The 27,106-nt window shown below is 35.5% G+C and overlaps 1 protein-coding gene across 5 annotated transcripts in view; it reads right to left on the reverse strand.

Moving 5' to 3' along the window:
• Positions 1-27,106, reverse strand: part of Dmd (dystrophin) — a 2,011,337-nt gene that overhangs the window by 188,352 nt on the left and 1,795,879 nt on the right. For all 5 annotated transcript variants that reach the window (XM_077107047.1, XM_077107046.1, XM_077107045.1 and 2 more), the window contains one exon: positions 24,284-24,344. In XM_077107047.1, the coding sequence (XP_076963162.1) occupies positions 24,284-24,344 (61 nt within the window). The remainder of the gene's footprint in view (positions 1-24,283; positions 24,345-27,106) is intronic.

Consider the following 27,106-nt stretch of genomic DNA (forward strand, 5'->3'; position numbering starts at 1 on the left):
TAGACAAATCTTCCTACAAAAGTTTCAAACCTGTGGGCTTTGGCAAGATATGATGAAGGGGGATGACACCAATATTCTATATAGTCTCTACAGCAATCCTTGAAAAACTCCATCATATTCTGGGTCTTGAGTCAAGGAATATTACAGGGTCTGAAGAACTATCAAATTACCTGTGTTATAGAGGTGAAAGCTGAATCTGTGGTGGCCTTACTTGTCTACCTGATATTAAGCTAAGATTATTTAGCTTGGGAAGACAACTGACATCTGCCTACAAAAGGGTAAAATAATAAGTTAGGGCACCTTTGTATTTAAGTTTAAACCTGTGTTGCTCAACCAAAGAAAGGACACAAAGTTATATAAGCAATATTTTCTATATTATTAGGGGATTAACAAAAACTGGAAGAAGACCAACATGCCCAAAACAATTATTAGGGTGGTTATTGACAATTTAAATTTTTTTTTATCTTTTTCTATGCTTTCCACAGTGAACATTTATTACATTTTTAAAGGGTGGAAACCTTACAAATAATTTTTTTCCTATGGTGCTGGGGATTGAACCCAGGGCCTTGCACATGCTGTGCAAGTGCTCTATCATTGAGCTAATCTCCAGCCCTTTTAATTTAATTTTATTTTATTTTGAGGCAGTGTCTTGCTAAGTTGTTCCAGCTGGTCTCAAACTTGGGATCTTCCTGCCCCAGCCTCTCAAGTAGCTGGGATTACAGGTACACACCACCATGCCTGCCATAAATATTAATTTTTTTAAAAAAATATTTTTTAGTTGCCAATGGATTTTTCACTTTTTTAAAATTTATATGTGGTGCTGAGGATCGAACCCAGGGCCTCACATATACCAGGCAAGTGCTCTACCATTGAGCCACAATCCCAGTCCAGCAAATATTAATTTTCAAGAAAGTATTGTGCAGGGGCTGGGGTTTTGGTTCAGTGGTAATGTGCTCACCTGGCATGCTTGAGGTACTGAGTTTGATCCTTGGCACCACATAAAAAAATGTAAAATAAAGATATTGCGTCCACTTAAAACTAAAAAATAAATATTTTTTAAAAAGAAAGTATTATTCAGATGTCTAGTTTCAACTCAGAGATAGAGACTTGCACGGAGGTAGTTCCCATATTTACTCGCAAAGAAAAAACCAGACAGATAAATTAATGACTTTTCATCAATCTTTTAGAGAAGTGATGTCACAAAACAAACAGCTACCCTGAAATCTGAAGAGAGATAGGCACTTTTGTTGAGGCCCGAGTATTTGAGTATTTGGGCCTGACTTCCTTGGGGCGGAAGTTGCCAGAAGATGTCTAAACTGGTAGGGAGATGAAATTGCTGGAGGGATCTGCAAGCTATCCTGAGAGTGGAGCTCTTGAATCTCAACCTTTTGTAAGGATTTCCTTCTAGGACCTGTACTAGGTTATTACTGGGAAGATGAGAGAATCTGGAGAAAGTTCCCACATTATCCTCTGTGATACTGATTGGGGAAGTGTCACAGAATCCAGTCACTGTGAATCTGCCCATATCCTTCTCTCTTAATGAATGAAGGGCTTAATCTGCAGAGAAAAGGGTATGGTTTGAGGGCGCTAGTGAGACACTGCTACAGTTGGAGGAAGGGAACACCACCCAGATTTCAATCTCACCTATGTTAAAAAACAAAAATAAAGGGCTGGGGTTGTGGCTCAGTGGTAGAGCAATCACCTTGCACGTGCGAGACCTGGGTTCGATCCTCAGCACCACGTAAAAATAAATAAGTGAAATAAAGGTATTGTGTCCAATTACAAATAAAAAATAAATATCAAAAAATAAAAACAAAACAAAACCCACAAACCAACAACACCATTAATATGAAGAGCAAAGGGCATCAGGGGCCACAGACTGAGAACATTTGGTATCCATAGACTGGATACCAAAGGCAACTCTGGAAAATGGAATAGGAGATTGAGAATATCTCTAGAAAAGGGAAAAATACAATTGTGAAAGCCACATCTTCAAGATACAGACCAACTGAACATCAGAGAATATCCATGCCCCACACCCTAGCACCATACTAATAAGCCTCCAGGATTAACATAAAGGCCATCAGAGGAATTTGAAATCTTTCATGTCCATGGTAACAACAAAACTAAACCATGATAAATCACAGCAATAACCAACATCAAACAGACAAACTCCAAGTCAGATTAAGGTAAAGTATACACTAAAAGCCAATTTACCTTTATGTCTACCATCTATATAAGATGTCTGAATCGCACCCCAAAATTCAAAGTCTGCCTCAAGACAAGAAATACCACAGCATAAAGAGGGAACAATGCTTAGAACCAGACTCAAAATTTTTGAATAACTATAAATAATAGGTTAAAAGATTTAATGGAGGGGCTGGGGATGTGGCTCAAGTGGTAGCGCGCTCACCTGGCATGCGTGCGGCCCGGGTTCGATCCTCAGCACCACATACAAACAAAGATGTTGTGTCTGCCAAAAACTAAAAAACTAACTAAATAAATATTAAAAAAAAAAAAAAAGATTTAATGGAGGGCTGGGGATGTGGCTCAAGCGGTAACACGCTCGTCTTGCATGTGCGGGGCGCTGGGTTGGATCCTCAGCACCACATAAAAATAAAATAAAGATGTTGTGTCCACTAAAAACTGAAAAATAAATATTAAAAGAAATTCTCTCTCTCTTTCCTCTCTCTCTCTCTCTCTCTCTCTTAAAAAAAAAGATTTATGGAAAAGGAAAACAATATGTAAAATCAGACAGTAATTTCAGCATAGAGCTGGAAACTTTAAGAATGAATCAAGGACTAGGGATGTGGCTCAGTGGTCAAGTTCTCCTGATATTAATCCCTGGTACCAAAAAGAAAAAAAAAAAGAATGAATCAAATGAAAATTCTAGAAATTAAAAAAAAAATGAATAAAAAGTGAAGAATGCTTTAAATGGTCTCATTTGTAGATTTGACACAGAGCAAAAAATAATCAGTTAACTTGAAGATAGGAAAGTAGAAATTACACAAACTAAAAAGAAAAAAGTGAAAAATAATGCAGTTTTAACATAAATATAATAGTTTTCAGTATTAGCTCAGGCTCCAGAAAAAACTACTTTTCATATTAAGTAACAGTTGGGTGCATTTTTTTTTTTTTTTGTGGTTCCAGGGATTGCACCCAGGGGCACCTAATCACTGAGACACATCCTCAGCTCCTTTTTCTTTTTTTGTATTTTATTTAGAGACAGGGTCTTGCTAAGTTGCTTAGGGCCTTGCCCAGTTGCTGAGGATGACTTTGAACTCCCAGTCCTCCTGCCTTAACCTCCTGAGCCGCTGGGATTACAGGCATGTGCTCAGTCAGTTTGGTGCATTTATGCTAACCAGGTATAAAGAATCATGAATCAAAGGTTTTACTCAAAGACCGCTAATAAAGCAACCAAGATGGTGTGTCGCATTCAATGGATTAGTGACCATTCAGTTGTTTATAATCATCTGTTTTTCAAATGTTTTTTTAGATTAAGAATTTTAAGAAATAAAAAAGATCTAGATTACAAAATAACAAATATGCTTTCTCTCACTCTCTAGAATTAGTAATGATTATCATTTTAATGTTTGCTCAAAGCTTTTTAGTAAAATAAAGAAAATGCTGAAGAAGAAATGCAGGTCCTCTTTGATGGCCTTTTCCTTATACTATAACTACCATAATAATTTTGATGTTTATATCTCTAGGCTTTTTAATATTTTTTTTTAAATTAATCTTGCTGAGGATGTAGCTCAGTGGCAGAGCACTTGCCTAGCATGCACAAAGCCTTCGGTTTAATTCCCAGTACTGCAATATATATATATATATATATATATATATATATATATATATATATATATATGTGTGTGTGTGTGTGTGTGTGTGTGTGTGTGTGTGTATAAATTAATCTTTTAAAAATTTTAAGACTGTACCTACATACTTCAAAAGGTAAAAACTTTAACATTTTCCCTCCCAATACCCACAGTTATATAAAAGTAATATCTATATTAATAAATCCAACCCAGACCCATCTACCTCTCTTCTAGATCCCAGCTACATACTACCTGTCTACTTGACAGTGCTCTTAGATGTCACAAATCATCTTAAACATCCACAGTCAAGTTGCTAGTCCAAATTTGTTCTTTCTTCTGTGTCCCCTCACTATAAATAATCACCAATTGTTCATTGACCAGAAATCTAGGTGTGATCCCTTGAGAAGTTTTTCTTTCTCTTTGCAATTTTCTTCCTATTTTATTTGCCTTCAAACTCTAAGGATTTTTACCTTTGAAGTATATCCCAAATCTGTGTCTTTGTCTGCCTTCACTCTATCATCATCTTGGTCCAAGCACCCATCATCTCTTACCTGTCTTTTTTTCTTTTGGTACTGGGGATTGAACCCCAGGGGCACTTTACCACTGAATTACATCCCCAGCAGTTTATATATATATATATATATATATATATATATATATATATATATATATATATATATATATATTTATTTATTTATTTATTTTGAGACAGGGTCTTGCTAAGTTGCTGCAGGCCTCACTAAGTTGCTGAAGCTTGTTTTAAACTTGCAATCCTCCTGTCTCAGCCTTCTGAGTTGCTGGGATCATAGGCATGCTCCACTGCACCCAGCTCTTAACTGACTTTTGTCACTCAATTTTTATGTTTTTGTATCCATGGGGTCCCCATTCCCATCATTTGCATCATTCAGAGGGCTTCCCAAGTTTTCTCCTTCTCCCTTCAATATCAGTCATACTGTTATTGTAGTTCCTGTGTCGACAAGTTCTCACCTGTTAAATTATCTTGATGTTTGACCTTTCTTTTTTTGTGTATGTTAATACTCATCCTTAGTGCCAACTACATTATCTGCTCTCTGGCTATACTTTGGAGATTTCATGAATGCTACTCTATATCCAACACAGTATCTGGTGCATGTATTATGGTAAGTAAATATTTATGGAATGAATGAATCAACCAACCAGCCAAGAGCATATCTTTAGATAACTACTTCAAATTTTTCTTAGGCCTGGAGAATTCAACCATTTAAGTACATAATAATTGAAAAGCATTTCAGCATTTGTGAGAAATTTTGAAAGCAGTACCAAAAAGTGATTTCTGTTTTTTACCAATATAACATAGAGGTTAAACAAAATATACCAAGTAAAAAATAACTTCATACTAAATTGGCTAATTATGGGTGAAATTGGCCACTTACGCTTCAACAACGATCAGAGATACCCTTGTAAACTATTCTTATTTAATGAATAATAATGCATTTTATAGTTTTATGCTTTCACTTTAGCATTTGAGAACAGTTTACAAATACACTAATTTATTCTGCAATGGTAATGTACTCCTATGTTACAGGCCAATTCGAGAAAGTAAATCATAACATATTTTGAAAGCATAAGGAAAATTCTTGGATACCTAAGAAAAAACTTTTTACTTCCTATCTTGCTTATATATGTTTTCATAGTCATAGATTTTAATATTGAACTAAAACAAAAACAGAGATAACTACTTTAGTTCTTTTATTCAGATCATATGAAAATATTTGACAATACCTTTATTTTGGGGACTTTTTATTGCGATAAAATATACATAATATAAAATTTACCATTTTAACCATTCTTTTTGTTGTTTTTTACAGTATTGGGGGTTGAACCAAGGGCCTTGCACATGCTAGATAAATGTTTCCCACTGAGCTACATTCTCAGCTCTTTTTAAATTTTATTTTCTGAGATAGGGTCTCACTAAATTGCCCAGGCTGGATTCAAACTTGTGATCCTCCTGCCTCAGCCTCCCAAGTCACTAGAATTATAGGTGTGTGCCACCAGGCCTGCTACTTAAATCTTTTTTTTGAAGATTATTTCTATACTGCTTAAAGAAAATTAAACATTTTGAATGACCAATTCTATTCTTTGCAAAACTATGCCATTTTTTTCTTCTCTAGAATAGTCAGTACAACTTCCTACCTCTCTGGCTCATCTTAGGCCCCAGGTCTTATTTGTTTCATGTCTATTTCATCTACTAGGAAGACAGGGACTATAAGTTCCAGGACAGGAACTGTGAAGTCTCAGGATTTCCTCTCTCATCCCAATGTGATGACATCCCATCCCATAACTCTAAGAAATAATCATATATATATTATTATTATTATGTATATTGATGACTCCAAAAGTTATAGCTATTGGCCTTACCTGAGTTTTAGATTCAAATTTTGAGTGGCATGGTTGGATACCTAATAGGTGCCTCAAATTTCATGTCTAAACCCAAGGAGCTTCAGTATTCTGTTTAGAAGAGTGGTCATTTAGGTGACAAGCTCATTCTTTTGTTTAGATTAAATGATTACTTATTGTTGCAGGGGATGAAGAGTGACCAGTGGGCATTACTGGAGTCCAGAAGCTCTTCAATGGTCTCTAAGGCAGATCTCTCTTTCAAAAATAATCATTACTTTTTATTTATTTCGACTTGACAATCATGTATAGTTATGGGGTTCAATATGATGTTTTGATCTATGCAGACATTGTAGAAAGAATTGATCAAGCTAATTATTTGTTACTTCACCAACTTCATTTTTTGTGGTAAGAATATCAAAATTCTATTCTTTTAGCAAATTTGAAATATATAATACATTAGTATTAACTATGGTCACCATGCAGTGAAACAGACCACTTTAGATGATTTTCTTTATCTAACATGCTTCTCTTCAGGTACCTGTCCCAGCCAACAGCCCAGGAGACACTTATATTACCTTCTTTCTCTCACTCTTGACCTCCAATGCATCAACAAGATAGGTCAATTGTTTCCAAACCGTATCCCCCCAATATAACCACTTCTCATGATTGGTATTGCTACCATTATCTAGAACTAACCTATCTCAAGTGCTTTCTACATCACTCATTGGTCTCACCTCTTCCATTCTGGGTCTATTTCCTAACTCCAACCTACAAGCTCCACCAAGTCTATTAACATATCAGCCAATTATGTCTTGCCAATACAGTCTAGCCTCCAAATAACAAAGCACCAGCATAAGACAAAACAAAAACAAAACACCTCCATCAAACTTTACCTAGGGCTTTGAGAAAGGTCAATATTTGCATTTCAAAGGTTTTCCTCTTTGGGGTTGCAGAAAAAATTATTCAGGGCTGCACTTCAACCAACTTCTTTACAAACCAGGTATACTTTGCTCATTTGTAACAAAACTGAAAGTAATGTTTGGCAATAAGTGTAGCTTATATTGTGAACATTAAAAACAAATAAGACATATGTCTGCCAAAGTGTTCTTGTTATAGTTATTTATGGCTGTATGTATTTGAACTACTTCAAAAGACAATCAGGGGAAGTCAGTTAGACATTTAGAAGATTTTCTTGTTTGAAAAGAACACATGAAACTTGGAAATTGAGTAAACATATTTACTATAATACTTAATTCAAAGAATTGAGAATTGTCCAATGAAGGTTTGTATGGAATTAATTTTCCAAGATTAGAAAACTGGGTTAAGAGTGGTGGAAGGAAAAGGGAGGGAGCAGGGGATTGGCAAGGATGGTGGAATGTGATAGACATCATTATCCAAAGTACATGTATGAAGACATGAATTGATGTGAACATACTTTATATACAGAGGTATGAAAAATTATTCTATATGTGTATTAAGAATTGTGATGCATTCCGCTGTCATGTATTTAACAAATAAAACCAATAAAAAAACTGGGTTAAATTATGCCTTTATAATGTACAACCCTTAAAAGTTCATATTATCTTCTGATTGGTTCATAAGCAGAAATGATGTTTTTGTTTAGTATCATCCCACTATATTTCACAGAGGAATGAAGTTCAGAGAGTAATACAATTACGTAAGGATATTCTTTTAGAACATCTATAGAATTTATACATTTGTATTCTTATGCCTAAATTTAATTTCCTATTGTTTTTTAAATTTTATTTTACCCCTGCCCAACTCTGGTATTTTATATCCCATATTAAATTTCTGACAGATTTTTAAGGTCTATTATTACTCTATACAACCACAGCAATCTATTCACAATAACAACCGCTATTGATTAATAATTTTTGTAATTATATTACCATTTCTTTAATTTTGTTTTATAATATATACTTTTAGACAAGGGCAAGCAAAAATAAGAATCCTAAATTGACAAAGTACAATAAATAAATTTAGTAGGCATTAGTATAGTCAATCATGAAACTCAGTTACCAACTTTAAGAAGTATATTCAACAACCTTAGGTACTCTTTTTTCACTCTGCTCTTTATAAAATTTGGTGATAAAGGTGTTTGTTCACTGCAGAACTAGAAGGTATTTGGATAAAAATATTACTGGTCTGGGATTCATGTTTCCCCAAGCAATATTGATTTGCTGAGGACTTTTTTCCATTTTTATTTTGTATTTTTAATTTAAAATATTTCATGTTTATGTTGTGTTTTTTTTCTGATGTTTTATTGAATTAATTCTATATTTTTCTGGCCACAGTAACTACTAAGGGTCTGGACCAAACTGTCAGATTACATTATTCAGTATTCCTCTGCTCAGCTCAGATCTTTCAGAGGTAGCTATTTTTATACATTCTATTAGACATCAGGATTTTTAGATTTTAATTTTAAAGAAATGTTCCACATCTGAGCCCTCTGATATAGTTACTGTTACAGTAAGATAGCTTCCCTGGAAAAATGACTTTGTAGTTTGGATATGTTTTCTCCATCCTTCCACAACTCTACCTGCCAGTATAGAAAGATCAAACTTCTACCTCAACACTGAGCTGCTCATTTTCAGCTTATATATCTTCTCAAGGAATATATTCAAGAACTTGGAATATAATTGCCAATTTTGTTGATGATAAATGAGGTTGAGCATTGTGGGAATGCTTTTTGCTGCTTTGCAGCACTTACAGTAAAAAGAAATGGCTGGGTTACCAAGAGTACATGAAATACGAATTAGATAAACAGCTATTAGGTCCTTGATAATGAAGTCTATTTAAAAAGGTAGAGAGATGACTTCTCGCTATCAAAGAAAGAAAGACAACCCATGAAAACTGTTTTTTTTTAAATGGCCATTTTTATCAATGTCAGACATTTATGCAACTAAACTATTCTCTAAATGCTTGATAATAATATCTAATATTTTAATTGACTTTTATTGGTACATTAAAATTATACATAATAATGGGATCATTGCTTCATATTTGTACAAGCACATATTTTTGTCATTTTAATTCACCAGTACATCCCCTAATGATCTAATATTAACAGACAAAGGCAAGAATGCCATATGTGTTGTTGAAGCAAGCACAAAGAGAAAGAAAAGAATGGGTTGAGAAGAACAGAATGCCAAATTTGATGTCTTTGTTGAATGCCACTATGGTTCTGCCTCTATTTTACCACTTACCTCACTCCAACTTGTTTCAAATCTCCCCCCACCCCATACTGGAGATTGAACCCAGAGGCCCTTTACCACTGAGTAGATAGAGTCTCACTACATTGCTTAGGGCCTTGTAAATTGTTGAGCCTGGCCTTGAACTTGTGTTCCTTTCATCTCAACCTCCCAAGCTGCTGGGATTACAGGTGCGTGCCACCTTGCCTGTCTCAAAATCTTTTAATAAAACATAGGCTTATGTGTATTCAATGAACAATTTGAGCTTCTGAGAATAGTCTCTGAGTTTTGATAGAGGATTTGAAGATGTTTTTCTAAGATATCTTTAAAACAGTTTTGGCAATAGGAATTCCTTTAAGAATAAATATGCACTTAAAAATACTTCCTCCAAAACAGTAACTTTCAAAGATTTTCAGTTTACAGGATACTCCATTCAGGCAACCAACCCCATCAAGTATTTTTTTCTGTTCTCAAACAATTGAAGAGCAGAAAATTAATGGATCAAGGATTGCAATTGCTCCCCAAACATAATTCAATCATCTGTAATCCTAGTGGGATTATCTAGAATAAAAATATTATATGGAATTTTTCTAATTTGTTCTTTTCTGTTTCTTTATAAGAATACCTATTAAAGCCGCATGACTATAAACCTAGCAGCTCAGGAGGCTGAGGCATGAGAATTGCAAGTTCAAAGTCAGCCTCAGCAATTTAGTGAAATCCTGTCTCAAAAATAAAAAAGAAAATAAAAACATAAAAAGGGTTGGGATGTAGTTCCTGTGTAAGTGCCCCTGGATTCAATCCTTAGTAACAGGAAGAAAAAAAACCCTGAAGCATCATAGCTCAATTTACAGGGCTTAAAACAAATTGTCAAAATAAAAACAAACTGTCAAGTACTTATAATTAGTTTTATATGAGCTATATTACATAATAAGTACTAAGGATGATACAAAGATGCAAAAGGCCAGAGAACTGTCAAGGAGCCTTATAGGTTAATTGGGGAGACAAAGGATCTGAAAACAAAAAATATTTCAAGAGTTAAACTAGAAAGATGACTTAGAGTGTTAGCAAGGCAGTTATAGAAGACTCTGCTATTGCTAGGATTTATTCTAAGGTAATTTAAAAAATTACTTACAGGGGGTGGGAATCTCATGAAAATCAAAGGGAGATGAGCAGAGAAAAGGGACTAGGGTTGCAGAAGAGTGGAGGGAGGGCAGAAGTTCTGAGAAGTGATGTTGGGCAAATTATATTGTTATATTATATGCATGTATGAATATAAAACAACAAATCCCACCATTATGCATGACTACAATGCACCAATAAAAATGTGGAAAGAAAAAAAAATTCATAATTTAAGATATAGAAATGTGTAACTGTATATCCTTCTCTATTTCTGACCCTAGATTCTTCTTAGACCTGTGATTTCCTAGAAATACAGATAACATATAAAGGAAAAATAAATGGACCTACTTATTCTGCTTTTCTTTCCTTTCTCTCATTACCAAAAAAAAAAAACATTTTAAAATTAAATACATACTGTGTAAGTATAAAGTTTGGATTTTACACTAAACTTACCAAAAATTCTTAGATTCTTATCTAGTGCCAACCTTTACTAATGATTCAAAGGATTATAGGGAAGCACAAAGCACAGATAGAACATTCTTTCTCTGGAGGGACTGGACATAATTAGATATGTTTCTCCAAAAGGTTTGTTATTTCTCATTATGATGTGTTTTGGTTTCATACTAGCAGAAATTTTTTTTGAAAATTTTATGCAGAAACATGGACATTGAAAAGACGACCTTTCAGTTTCCAAAGGCTTTCATTTTATGATCTGTTAATTATAAAAATAGGAAAAATCCTTGTGTAACTATGCACCATTCTCCAGCTAGCCATGACACATAAATCCATGAATTGGCAGTTCTATTTACAGGAAACAACCTAAGCAGACCAGGTATATCCTACTAAAAACATTTTATAGATAGAGACTTTCAAGTATCATTCCAGGAGTTAAATGCCATTAACAAGATTAACAAGGAGATCTGGGAGGTCATTAGCATGTTTATAAGGTAGTCTGATAAAGTCATTCATTCCTCTCATACTGCCCAGGAAATGAATCGCAAACCTGTTGCTAATATCTTTCTCTGTGTTTGTCTCTCTCTATATATACATAAAATGTTTATAATTCTTTTAAATTATAGACATGAAAATATTTTCACCTTGAACTTTCAGTGTGCCTGCTCAGTTCCTTCCTGCTCCAATGAAGGATTCATTCTTCTTTATTATTTGATTGTTTTGAGGGTCAGGGACAAAAAAGTTACTACAGTGTTGATATAAATAATCTGGGGGGAATAATTAATCTAGACTTATGATAAAGAGTTTATATTTATAGATAAGTACAGGGTGATTATATATTCAGATAGATTTTTTCTTTTTTAAAAAATTATTTATTTATTTTGTATATGGTCCTGAGGATTGAATGCAGTGCCTCACACATTCTAGGCAAGTGCTCTGCCACTGAGCTACAACCCAGCCTCAGGTTTTTTTCTTAATCTACAGGAAATATAAGTTATTCTTTATCATCAAAAACATAAAAACACACTAATTGCCTAAAATGGTCTAGTGATTTTGAGTTATTACAAGAGAAAGTATAAGAAATCCTTCTTTGCCTTCGTGTAGTTATAATAAAAAAATTAAAAATATCATTCTGTAATAAGATGAGATGTTTACATGTAACACATGTGGTGATCCAATGCTCAGTGTTTGTAAAAGCTACGACTTATGGCCACAGGCCACATGTATTTGCTTTGTAAGGGTAGAACCATAGGCCTGCCTGAAGTTTATAAAAAGATGAGAACTTGGGGCTGGGGCTGTAGCTCAGTGGCAGAGTGCTTGCCTAGCATGCATGAGGCCCTGGGTTTGATCCTTAGCACCACATAAAAATAAACAAAATAAAGGCATGCTGTCCATATATAACTACAAAAAAAATTTAGAAAAAGATGAGAACTTTATTTGTTTGGAAGGAGAGGATGGTGTCAAATTCAAGGACATGCTCTAATGCTGCAAAAGCTCTCATAGGGCTGTTCTGGGCCACCTGAATTAATCATGCCCTACCTTTAAAAAAGGTTTATGATTGAGAGTATGCAGAAAAACACATTCTGAGACAGCTATTAGATTACTACTCTTTTTTGGAGGAGTGGGGTACCATGGATTGAACTCAGAGGCACTCAACCACTGAGGCACATCTCCAGCCCTAAATTTTGTATTTTATTTAGAGACAGGGTCTCAGTGAGTTTCTTAGAGCCTCACTGTTGTTGAGGCTGGCTTTGAACTCCTGATCCTCCTGTCTCAGCTTTCTGAGCCTATGGGATTACAGGTCTTCACCACCACACCCAGTTTAGATTACTAGTCTTGGGCATACTCTCATTTTAGGAAAACCCTAATGGAAGTGGTGGAAAGTGTGTCAAAAAGCCTTTGCTTTCTTAATCTTACATAGACATAAAAAGTGCTTACATCAGGGTTGACCAGGTTTTTCACTTTTTTTGTTCTTTATTACCAAAAACCCCAGAAAGTAACTTTGGTCTCTGTAAGACAGTAGAGACAGAAGAACTTGGTTGGGTAGATAAGCTAAGGAAAAATACCATCAATACCATAAAGGACTAAATGGGGTCACATTGGTGATGCCTAGGATGGCAGCCTCACAGTGGTAGACTGGCCATACTTGGTTGTCCTAAGGGCCAATTTTCAACTTAACTGTACTAAAAAGTTGAAACAGCTGCACACAACAGGTGAGATGATGATGATTTTAAATACCAATTTGCCACTCTTTTATTAGAGTCACTTGGGGCAAATCACCAAGCACCTCAAGCCTCAGCTATTTCTTCTTTATCAAATAATAACTGCAGTTGTTAGGATTAAATGGTTTCAGAGTAAATGATACTACATGTTTTATCTGTATACATATGAAACACCTGGTGTATCATTTAGTACATAGTAGGTACATATTAAATTTTGTTTCTTTTTTCTGTAAGATTATGTGAAATGTATAAATCAGTACTATGAGGAAAACAATAATCCCCTTACAGAAAGTTCCAGAATAAGAAAAAGTGACCAAATCAAAGGAAATAGCCACCCCCCCCAAAAAAACAATTGTCGTTTTCTTCTCCTTCTCCTTATCCTTCTCCTCCCCCTCCTCCCCCTCCTCCTCCTCCTCCTCCTCCTCCTCCTCCTTCTTCTTCTTCTTCTTCTTCTCTCTCTCTCTCTCTCTCTCTCTCTCTCTCTCTCTCTCTCTCTCTCTCTCTCTCTCTCTCTCTCTCGTACCTGGGATTGAATCCAAAGGTGCTTAATCGCTGATCCATATCCCCAGCCATTTTTGTTTTGAGATAGGGTTTCACTAGGTTGCTTACAGCCTCACTAAATTGCTGAGTCTGGCTTTGAACCTGTGAGCCTCCTCCCTCAGCCTCCTGAGGTGCTGGGATTATAAGTGTGCACTACCACAAAAAGTTGTCTTCCAAAACAATCAAGAAGTTAAAAATTACATTTTTCACTGACTCTCTGATTCACATTGGCTTTGAGGACCAAGATGAATGTGGATAAGCTAAGAAAGAAAAACAGAAAAAGCAATTGGAATTTCCAGGAAGAGCACAGAAGCTTCTCAGTTTCATCTACCCAGGAGTTAATGATATCACAGAAGACATGATCATTTGCTGAATGCTGACAGTAGGCTAAACCTCATCTAGGACCTGTTCTTAGGAGCTTTTCAGACTGCTGAGAAAGGCAGAGATTTGTTTTCTCTATCTTGTACAAGGATTTTAAAATTTTGCAGTGTGACAGTACTGATTTATACAATGCACTCACAATTTGTTTTTTAAAAGAATACATACATATATAATATAATATATGGGGAGAGACAGTGTCTGTTAACATGCTAACATTCTTCCAAAAAGAAGTATTTAATTCCCTTTTTCCTACCTGAACTCGCCCTCCCTATCCCCTGAAATGATGGAGGGGAAGAGTGAATAGGATTTGAAGTTTTCCTGCTGAGAAAGGGACATTTTCTGCAACCAGGTCAGTGTTCAAAGGACTAATGCTCTAAGGAAATTCTCCAAAGGGGACAGGCAGTTCAGGGTTATTAAGTTATTTAAAAATGTTGTCCAGGCTTCTACTGACCTTTGTAAAGGGAACAGGATGCTGCTTCCCAGGGGGACAGGATAAGAAACAATTAGAGAAGCTTAGGAGAAGCTCAGGAATGTTTGGGAATCCACACATATGTCAAATTGTGTGGGAATTCTTAAGAATGAAAATAAATGAATTTGATCAGGGGCATATTTTGGTCCTAGAAAATATTCCAAATATGTAACTCACACTAAACATATCCCTGTGTACTCCTAAAATCCCTAAAACACTTTGTATCTAGTAGAGGTCAATTAGACTTCAATTCAGTTTTAGAGGAGAGAGGAAAAGCCAATTCATAATTCTGGAATGATTTTTATCATGTGCCATAAAAAGAATGGGCATCAGGTTAAGTAAATTGTTCAAATAACAGAGTATGATAGAACTGGGTTTCAAATGCAGGTATATTTGATGCTACCACCAATATTTTTTTTTCCTAAACATAAATTGTGTAAGAAAAGGCATGCTTAAGAAAGTTAGAAAAAGAAAATGGAGGAATAGCTAAAATAATTTACTTCTCTTCTTTTGGAGAAACAAGCTTTACTGTGTGTCCTATGGCCACTCACATTCCCCAAAGTGCCATGAATGAAGCAGGGAACACCTATGCTAGATCATGTATATTATAATAGAGGGTTTGTATACATTACATTCTTCCTATCCCCACCTTTAAGCATTACCTATGCAGAATGTTACAATATTTTTCTATAGAATAAAAATGTATCATCTATGACATTATCTTAAGAATCAGTGGCTACCAGAGTCCAGTCCCCAAAGTAAGTTCCATATGCAGTGCTCAATGAAACACAGTGGTTGATCAAATGAAAACTCTATGGACCACTGGAAAAACAGAAGAAGCCTCATAAATGATATTTATGGAAAAAAGATTCCAGTTCCACCAAAACAAAGAAATCAGAGCTCAGAGTGATCTCAGCATGATTTATTTCTACTTCTTTATTATTCATGAATAGCTCAAATCATATTGTTAAAGACAGAACAGAATCTAGAACTTCAGTTCTTGGTGGTACTGGGGATGAAACCCAGGGCCTTGTGCACGCTAGAACTCAGGTTTTGGTATGTATCATCAAGACTTGCATGCTGAGGGTTGTCTCCTTGGCACCAACTACATGAGATACAAGAAACTCCATATAATTTCTAACACTAAAGTTGACATATAGAGGATATGAAAAATGTATTCAAGCAATAAATTCAATTGACACACAGGGGCTAGGAATATACTTAGTGGCAGAGTATTTGCCTAGCATGCACAAACCTTGGGTTCCATCTTGGCACTGTTAAAAAAATGGCACACAAAAATGAGATTTATTTTTGAAGGTAAAAGGAGTCAAGAAACTGAGAGGTATATAAAATCAGTGGTACATGTTCCTTTGTTCATTTATTCATTCTTTCACATATTTACTGAGTACATGTTATCTGTGAAACATTCTTTTCGAAAAAGATTCAACATTTATCATTGCAGTGTATGTTATTTCAGTCAAGGTTATACAAACTAGCTATGAAAGGACAAAAAATGATGGTTGGTTGGTTTATTTATTTATTTATTTATTTATGGTGCTGGGGATTGAATCTGGGAACCATGCATGCCAGGAAAGCATTCTACCACTAAGCCACATCACCAGTCCTAGGATGTGAGATATGTGTGTGTGTGTGTGTGTGTGTGTGTGTGTGTGTGTGTTTTAACCAATTCTCTTTTTATTTCATTTTAATTATTTATTAGTGCATTATAATTAAACATGATAGTGAGATTCAAGGGACCGGGTATTGAAATTGAGCAAATTATGTTATGTGTATGTATGGACATGAGTTTTTTGTCTTGGTACTGGCAATTGAACTCAGGGACACTTTACCACTGAACTGCATTGCCAGCCTTTTTTTTTTTTTTTTTTTGGTCCCAGGGATTAAACCCAGGGGTGCTTAAAGACAGAGCCACATCCCCAAGTCCTTTTATATTAGAGACAGAGTCTCACTGAATTGTTTAGGGCCACACTAAGTTGCTGAGGCTGGCTTTGAACTCACAATCCTCCTGTCTCAGCCTCCCAAGCTACTGGGATTACAGGCATGTGTTACCATACCAGAATGGCCCTTTTTATTTTTCATTTTCAGACAAGGTCCTGCCAAGTTGCTGAGGGTTTTGCTGAGGCTGGCCTCAAATTTGTGATCCTCCTGTTTCACCTCCGCAATTGCTGTGATTACAGGTATGTGCTACCTTTCCTGGCTTGGATGTGAGTTGTTTTAATGAGTCTATGAGACACAGAAGATATCAATATCTACATCTCTCAACAAGCTTTGCAAAGCTGAATAGCAGAATCAATACTCTGCAAAGCACCATGGCATCTCATTCACTGTCTTTCAGTTAATATATTAACTTCGGTTGTTTTCATGATTATATCATCAATTAAGCATTACTATGCCTTCATTGTGGTTCCAGAGCTTAATGAGACTCAGGCAATGTGACCTTTGGAACCATCAAACTGTGGAGGAGAAAGCACAGCAGAGATGACTGACCTCTGGGTTATCTTTGTGTACTAAAGCCTTTTGAAAAGTCAGAGCACCAGGCTTTTGGCAGTGATTTCAAAAATTTAATTATCCAGAGATACTCACCATCGTCCTCAGAGATTGACAGCTCAAATTAGACAGCTGATTCTCTGTTACATCCACTTTATATCATCAATGGTGCTAAATGGTTAAATAAAAGTTTTAATGTTATTTGTTCTTTCTATCCTGATAAGATTGATGGTGCAATAAGAATCCTCAAGGGTGATATGAAGATTCATTTTCACTCCTCTGAAAAACTGTCACAAACAATTTCTATTTCAAAGTCAACATTCATACAACCAGAGAATGTCAGAACTCGAAATGACCTGTGATGTCAGCCTCCTTAGATGATAGAAGAAGAAACTGAGGACCAGAGAAAATAAGTGATTCAGGATTGGTTAAATGCTAGTTGATAGAGAAGCTGGAACTGGATTTTAAGGGTTCTGTTGCCTGGTCTATTTAAAATTTCCACTATTTAATATCATGTTGTCAGCTGCTAAAAGGTGTAGATTGAAGGAAAATATAAATGAGAAGGATCTTACCAGAAATGGCACAAAATTATATGTTACATGATGTGTTCATATTCTATGAAAACCTATGCCAAAACTCAACCAGTTTTCAAAGTAAATGTCAGGATACCAGTATAATTCTCAGAATAGCCAAATAGGAGTGAGAAAGTGGGGGAATGTTTTCCAAATCAGAGACCACAATCCAGTGTACTTTATAGCAAAAGCCCATGTCATTTTCAGAAGATACTGGAAATGACCTGCGATGTCAGCCTCCTTAGATGATAGAAGGAGAAACCAAGGACCAGAGAAAATAAGTGATTCAGGATTGTTATCTGAAAACCAGAAAACACAGAGATATTGAACATGTCGATTGCTGTTAAAGCTAAGACAGAACTAACCACTACTGCCTCTATAAGTAAATACTGGTTCCAAAAAAAACAAAAAATAAATTCAAAAGAACAAATAAACCAACCCAAACTTGATTTAGAGCAACTCCTGGCACAAAGAAGAGCTGGAACAAAAATGAAAATAAGATATGCTTTAAACACGGGAGGGATTTAAAATCAGAAAAACTGCCTAGAATGTAGTTATAGAAGTAATATGGCATAAGGGGAGGTGGTGTCCAGACTCAGAGGCTACTGCAGTTAGGAAACATGGGTTCTAAGAACCAGAGCAAGATCTGTGAGTTTAAACCAGAAATGTAGACCTATAACATACAGAAGAACACCAGTGCCAAAAGCTAAGTCTAGGTAAATGGCCACAATTCCATGTGGAGAGTCAAATACTAATACCACTGGAGCTATAGGAATGGTAGGCCATATGAAGATAGAAGTGATTTCATCAGACATAGCAATGGTATAAATAATGTTGAGTAAAGTGAGTGTTGACTTCAGCCAGGGAGGTTTTATACTGCCATTTGCTAAGCAGGAACCACCAGAAAGCTAACAAACAAACAAAAAAACTTAGAGCCAGGTGTAGTGGCACATGCCTGTAATCCCAGCAAAGACTGAGGCAGGAGAATCATGACTTCAAAGCCAGCCACATCAACTTAGCAAGGGCCTAAGCAACTCAGTGAGACTATGTCTCTAAGTTAAAATACAAAAAACGGCATGAGGATGTGGCTCAGTGGTTAACTGCCCCTGGGTTCAATTCCTGGTACCAAAAGCAAGCAAGCAACCAACCAAACAAACCCCCAAAAACAGAAAACAAAAACAAAACTCAGATAATATAAATTTATGTACAAACATGCCTGGGATTGAGAGCAGAGAGAAGGGTAGGTCAAGGTCATGCACAATAATTTATATACAATATCCAGAATAACCAGCAGGAAGAGGGAGACACTCCTGTGGATATGAGCTGCTTTTTGAGCACTGCATGTATTTAAAAAAAAAGAGCTGAACAGTTAGTTTCCCCTGAACCCCATTTTTCACTCTTTTATGAAGTGCTTCAGAAATATTTAGAAAGGAAGTGGATGAAATGTATTATTGCTGATTGAGTCAGCAGGTTTACTACTGAGTTTCATTAGTAAATTCTTCCCAATATTTAGCAACCACAGCTTCTTTGAAGGAGGGAAAGAACCAGCTTGTCTAAAAATCAAATCCTTCCTAAGGGACAGCTGGCAGAAATATAAGGTCAAACAATTCATCTGGTATTACTGAAAAGTAGCAGAAAATCAACGTTAGAACTAATATATGTAGAACAGGTTATGACCTCAATTGGTTTCTTCATTTCTGCACCAATGGGAGATAGTGAATAGCATTTATTTTCTTCACGAGTGAGTGGAGACTAGAGACAATGCTAACAAATTTAATAACCAATATTTGGACCTTTGTAGTCACGATATCCCAAGAAAGATATTAAAGCACTGGAAAAGATCCAGGGAGAAGCAACTAAGATGATCAAGGGGAAAGCTTATCTTTCATTCAAGGACAGACTAAAAAGGATTAGAATTTCTCAGACCGGGAAGATGAAAATGAAAAGCATTAGTGGGGGATGTGAGGTTAAAGTCAACTCTGGGTAAACAGAAATGTATTCACTGAATTCCAAAGCACTTAATTGGGGCCATTCATTGAGGTTAAAAGATGTAGATTCAAGAGAAATTAAAACATGCCTTGATTTATACAGATGTCAGTATATCTATGGAACTTAGTTCTAAGACAAGGTCAGGTGAAAATTGGCAAAAGTTTAAGACACCATTGGATAAACTCACTGCCAATTGATTTATAATGCATCATTAAGAAATGGTTATGAGTTGGGTATGGTGCCTCATGCCTGTAATATCATTGACTTCGGAGGTGGAGGCAGGAGGATTACAAGTTTGAGAACAGCCTCGACAACTTAGCCAGACCCTGACTCACATGAAAAGAAAAGAAAAAGACAGGGGAGGTGCCTCAGTGGTAGTGCACCCTTGGTTCAATCTCTAGGACCAAAACAAAACAAAACAGACAAGAAATGGTCATGATGTACCTTAATTTTTAAAATTAAGCTTACTAGGTTAACTGACAAAACTACTACCAGTGCCTTCCTATGAGACAGAATTCTGGGTTGGTTCTGGTTGCCCTATTGATCTGACCCAATGTTCTATTTCTTTCTTTCTTATTCTCTTATTGTGATATCTATATTGGAACATCCTACATGTAGGTTTGGGATTCCTCAATGTTTGGACAGTCCAGAACACAGAAGAATAGTTTTCTAACTCATTAAGAAAGCAAGAGAGTCCTGGCTCTTGGCTCTGTTTGGTTTACCCATATGGGAGTATGCAACATAAAAAGGTGAAAGAAATCCTAACAGAATGCAGCAGCTGGTTAAAGGCTATTATATTGAAATTTTCATGAGTTTGACAGTAGGCCAAAAAACTACAAAATGGCAGAGAGTAGAAAAGGCAGTTGTAACAGGTTGAACATTGTTGGTGATTATTTTTTCAGTGGCAATGAAAGCTGTAATCAAATAACCCGAAAGAGATGCTGGCAGAAATAAGAGAGCCCCAAGGGAGAGGGAATATGAAAACTGTAACAATGATATATGCTATGGACTAATAAACTAGACAAACGCGTAGTTTGAAGTATCAAAATCAAGGATCATAGTATCATATGAAAAGCTGGTGTCAGGATGTGGGCATAAACACTGCCTGATTTGCAATCTAGAGCAAAAGATGTTGTTAATGACTTCAGATCTTGAGGATGAATGCACAACTCAAAAGCCAACTAGAATCCATGCTATTGATATGGAAACCTCCTGTTATTTAGATGATCAGTTTAGCCCAGCATTGAAAAGAAAAAGCATTAAAAAAAATAGACAGAGAGGACACCTGGCTTTTGAAGCTGGGAATCTGTGATACAAACTTCTGAATGGAAGTCAAGACAAACAAGATAAGAAAGAGGAAAAATAGAAACGGGTTGAAGCAATGTCATTGTAAATTTATTCTTATTATTAGTTTTGGATGAATAAGGCATCTCAGACTATGAGTAACATTTACCAGTGCATGAAGTCCACTGGATCTTACTCATCAAAATAATGTGCTTTAAGTAGAATGTTTTAGATAACAGTAAAAAGTAATAATAGAACACAAATGGCATTAGTAATCTGCTTACTAACAATTCACATTTTATGAACATGTATTCTCTATATTACAGCTTAATTTTAGAGTTAAATTTGGGAAATATAATCCCTAATTTCAAATAGATTACAATTCTGGAGAGAATTGTTTTCCATAAAGTATCAGACAGATCTTCCAGAAATTATGTGAATTCCAAGAAACTGATCACCTCAGAGCCTTTTAAGGTCTCCATACTCCCATCTCTATTAATTTTCCTGTCTATTGTTTTATGTCTCTTACTATTGAGCTGGGAAGAACAATAGTCCTAAATTATACAGAAAGATTTGAGCTCTTGAATGAGGTACCTGGAGAAGTTAGAGTGTGCTGAGAGGGCATATTTGAAGCTAAGCAGTAGAAAAAAAAATTATATATATATGAACTTAGCAATTCAAATAATGAATTTTAAAATAGGATGATAAAATTCTTGAACAAAAGTTTGGACAAGTCCATTGAATGAGTCAAATCATTGATTCTGAGAACTAAAAGGACCTTACATATCATACAAACTCCTTATTTTATAAATGAGAAAGCAAAGTTTAAGTGGCTTGATGACTTGTCCAAGACAACACAGTCAAATAACATCAGAGCTAGGACCAGAATTTGAGTTTTCTTGTTCACAGATCTATGCCCATAACCAATAATACCCACCACCAAGACCCTCAAGACATGAAGGAGCATTGAACAATTAGGGCATGTAGCTGCTCTCTAACTGTAATGAGGGCAAGAGACTAATTTACTGGAAAAGGGGGAATTACAGCTTTTTTAGAACTTGTCTCATTTTTATTTATTTTTTTCTTTCTGGTACCAGGGATTGAACCCAAGGGTGCTTTACCACTGAGCCACATCCCAAGCCCTTTTTTTGTAATTTATTTAGAGACAGGGTCTTACTGAGTTGCTTAGGGCCTTGCTAAGTTGCAGAGGCTGACTTTGAACTTGAGATGAGATCCTCCTGCATTAGCCTCCTGAGCTGCTGGGATTACAAGTGTGCAGGATGACACCTGGATAATACTTAATTTTTGGACTGAATTAATCTCCACTTTCCCACAGCAATATACTGGGATTTCTTGTATTATATGTAACAGGAGGGAGGAGAAGATAAGTATTCAGGAAAAGGACAGTGGAATTGGGAATGGGGATTGGGCTAGGAATCTCTGTGAGACATTTAAGCAATAGCTTAAAGGTGTCTCTGATTTTCAGGTAGTCCTGAAATTTCAGCCACAAAAGGAGAAAAAGAGTCTTAATTTCAGTTTATAAAGAAAGGATAGCTGGGTGTGGTGGCCCATGACTATAATCCCAGCACTGGGGAGGCTGAGGCAGGAGGATCTCAAGTTTGTGGCCAGCCTGGGTAACTTAGGGAGACCCTGCCTCAAAATAAAAAAAGGATGGGGATATACTCAGTAGTAAAGCACTTACCTAACATGCACAAGGCCCTGGGTTCAATTCCTAGTACCATAAAAAAACAACAGGGCTGGGGTTGTGGCTCAGTGGTAGCATGCTAGCCTTGCATGCGTGGGGTACTGAGTTTGATCCTCAGCACCACATAAAAAATAAAATAAAGGTATTGAATCCATCTACAACTAAAAAATAAGAATCAAAAAAACTGAATAAACTACACACACACATACACACATACAACATGTGAACATAACGCCATATGGTGCATGCCTAAATCAATATATTATTTAATAAAATGTGATTAAAATATGTCATGTAGCAGGGCATGGCGGGGTACTTTAGTGACTTAGCAAGACCCTGACTCAAAAAAAAAAAAATACTGGGGATGTAGCTCAGTGGTATAGTCCACTTAATTTGATCCCTAGTATAGCAAATAAATAAGTAAATAAATAAATAATAAAAAGTAATTTAGAGTCATGAAATAAATTAGATATAACCCAAATAAAAAAATTAAAGCAAAACATAAAAATTGTAAAGGAGGCTCAAGGCTAATTAAAGCAGAATTTTTAAAGTTAAGAGATATCTCATCTGAAAAAATTTAATAAGACAAAGGGTAAACCATTTCCTAAAGGATATGTCTCTCCTTGAAGAACCAAAAGAGTCCCTTCACCCCCATTCTTTTGAGTTAAAATAGAAGCATGAAATCAAATTTTTTGAAAACTGTAGTAATGAAGATCTAGTACTGCTGTTATTGCTTTAGAACTGAATTATGAAGAATTGATGGGCAGTAGAAGAATAAAAACACACTCGATAAAAGATGGCAGGCTGAAAAAATGAGAACACATTTAATATTTGCAGACTCATAGAAGAAGCAAGTTCAAAGACTTCAGTTGGTATTGAAGAGTGTTTCATGAACTCAATTAATTCTAATTGTTGTTGGGGGAGCCAATTCAAAGTTAACTTTAAGTTAGATTCCACTGCACGATTGATGACAGACTGTTAAGGTATCATAATAACTCAATATCTTTTCTCCTCTCCCTCGTTCATGTCAACCTAATGCATCATAATTCATATTTCACACATCCTTCTTTTGACTATTCTTTTGACTGGCACAAATGATCCCAGAAAACAGTACCACTCTGATGTTGTTACTAGGTAACAAATACTGAGTGCTACATATCAAGAATGAACACCTAAGCTCTACAAATCCAGGACTGCTACTCTCTGCCTTTGGGATACATGAAGGATTCTTTTACCTAAAACAGTTTGTGCACATACAACTGCAGAAGTTTGTATCGCTCTGAAGATGACATGAGAATAATCCCTAAAACAGATGAATAGCTTTCTGTGAAACATTCACTTCCACCATCAATAATATTATCAGGAGCTTTTTGTTCTATTGTGAAAATTATGGATCCCTTCCCCTCAAACCATACCATATATATGTTGCATTAAATGAATTTTTCTTAAAAGTAGTTTCCTATTGCATCAGCAAATTTACAGTGCTAATTTTAGCATGAGTTTACTATCCAAGCTTTCTAAGGAAAGAAATAGGTATCATAGGCAAGGCTAATGATGTATTTTAAAAATAAATTCACTTGTGAATACATGGATTAGCTACAATAAATGTTCCCTTAAGAATATGATTTTTCAACTTACTTGATATAGTAGGGCACTTTGTTTGGTGAGATGGCTCTCTCCCAGGGACCCTGGACAGAAGCTGAAAAAGAAAAAGAGAAAAAAAAGTGAAGGAGGTCAAATTCACCAAAAATAGAAAAGACAACATTAATCTCCAGAATTACAATTTTATACTGATATTGGTCTGTTTGCTCAGTTGCCCATGAAGACAGGATGGATTAACCTGCTGTTCTGAAATTTCTCTCCTAATCTAAGTGAAATTGAACTCATTCAGGCAAAAAGATAAATACAAAGGGGTGGGGGCTTTCCACTGCTAAACCTATAGAACCGATAAGAAACTGAATGAGTAGACGAGGGTTTTCTCTTACGCATCTCCACTGGGTATGTTTCTTGTAATACTTCCTGTTGTTGTTTCTCAATATCTTTTAATATTTGATTGACTGTGTTGTATTAGTTTAGTGTCTGAAACATCCCTTTATGATATATTTGCATTCTAAAATTATTGAAGCTAAAATACTATTCATCATTCAGGTATGCTTGTTTTCCTTTTTGGCTTAAGGAGAATTCAAATTCATTTACAAGTTTTATGTCTAATTGGTGCCTCAAAATATCAGCCAATCAATATGATCTTATTAGATGAGGTACCCAAAACTGATAGAATGGCACCTGGCATCAGAGAGTAATAAAATTTTCACATACTTTCTATGTCATATATTTTATATATATATATATATACACGCACACATATATAAGACAAATATATAAATAAATATACATAAAGCATATATAGCGTATATATGTTACACATAATTAGAATTTATTTTATAATGACTTTATTGAGTATTAGTCAAATCAATCATCTTTACCCTGTTTTTTATTTATTTATAAAAATGTTTTTAAGTAGTGTCTTACTAAGTCTTCCAGGCTGTCTTGGAACTGGCAATCCTCCTGTCCTAGTCTTCCAATTACCTGGGATTACAGCTGTGTACCACTACATCTGGTTTGCCTTTAATTATCTATCTATCTATCTATCTATCTATCTATCTATCTATCTATCTTTTTTGGTACCAGGAATTTAACCCAGGGGCAATTAACCACTGCGCCATATCCCCAGTACTTTTTTATTTTGAGACAGGATCTTGTTAAATTGATGAGGCTGACCTCAAACTTTTGATCCTCTGCCTCAACCTCCTGAGTTGCTGGGATTTATAGGAGTGTGCTACCATGCCTAGCTGCTTTTATAATTATATTTTTAAGATTTATGTTGTAATGGTTTTTTATTAAAGCTGAACCTCTAAAAATACCTTTCATAAACTGTTTGATCTGATTTTTTTTCTTTTAAAGACAAAATAATCATGTTTGGGAGGCACTGTAACATTTCCTTAATAATAAACCCTTCCTCCTGAATCAGTTTTAAGAGATGGGAGTTTTAAGAAACATAGAATATCATCAGGAATAAAAAAAAATATAAGAAACATTCTTATTGACATCTAGTAATTTGATGTGTATGTATATTTATTTTCTGAAATTTCATCCCAATAATAATTTGAAGCACAACTGATGCTGACCATTATTTCCTCTTATGAAAAGCTCCATTCTAAATTATTCTCACAGTAAATTCACTCCACAGTGTATTGAGATGTAAGAAAACGTCAAAGCTAATATATCCTTGACTACACTGTATAATATGAAAGAACAGCTTCTAAAAAAAGTTAACTTTACCCACTTCCAGACAATTTAAGGGTAATGAAACTTCAGCTTCTTTGTTTTATATAGAGTAACAGAGGGCTCAAATCACTCAATCTTTAAGCAGAAAAGCTGCTTTGTACCTTGTAGATATGTCACTTAAATGATATAGGAATGGATTTGTATTTAGCTGCTAATTATGCTTTTTTTCATTTTGGCAGACAGAAATTCTTAATATGGAGAAAAAAGACATTTAGCTGTTGCTTTGAAGTAGTCTCTCACCTTTAATTTCTGTCCTTTGTATATTCCTTTCTTCTCTCCTCCCTCCTGCCTTTCTCATTCTTTGCCCACTCTCCTCTTGCCTTTTTTCTTCTTTGGGATATAGTTCTCCTGTCCCAATTAGTTCACATAGTAAATAAGCCCTGATTTAAGAACTTGGGCTGGACTCCTTAACCTACCTGGTCAGAGTCTGATGTTACAAAATTTTAAAAACCTCTCTGGCAGAAAGCAATGTGGATAGCCAAAAATCAATGTGGATAGTTTCTCGCTGCGCAGTGTACCTCTTCTTAAAACTACAGCATCATAAAAGGAAGAAGAGAACTCCAGAGCACATTTGGTCCAATCCTTACTGGCTGTGAATAACCAGCTTATGAATGCCTAAACTGAGAAAAGAATAGCTATTCTTTCTTTAAAGGTCTCAGTGGACTGAGGCTGCACAATTTCTCTCATTATCTTTTCCCACTTCTTTGCCATTCTATATGGTCCAGAAATTCTTTCTGATTTATAGGATACCAGTATGTCCTATGGTAGCAGAAGACTCAGTTTGATTTCCTACACTCTTCTTCAGTACCTCTCAGAGAGAAGTGGGCTGGAGAGGTCTGTGAGCTGTGTAGCCTGGCTAAGGAGCTTTCTGTCTGAAAGAAACAACCTTCAAATAGATAATGAGCAAGAGACAGAAGGAAATCCATGGTGCCCAGCCGAGGAATGCATAGAGTATCTATAGTTGACTTCTCATTGTTAAACATTAAAAGTAGAAAAATCCCAACTATGAGCTAGAGGAATTATCAGAATATTCTTGAGCTGAATGGTTGAAATGATTTCAAAAGATATTTTTTTAAAAAATATTATTTCCAGATCAACAAGAACTTTTTGAGCTTT

This window comes from Callospermophilus lateralis, chromosome X (assembly GCF_048772815.1).
Source record: "Callospermophilus lateralis isolate mCalLat2 chromosome X, mCalLat2.hap1, whole genome shotgun sequence".
NCBI classification, from domain to species: domain Eukaryota; kingdom Metazoa; phylum Chordata; class Mammalia; order Rodentia; family Sciuridae; genus Callospermophilus; species Callospermophilus lateralis.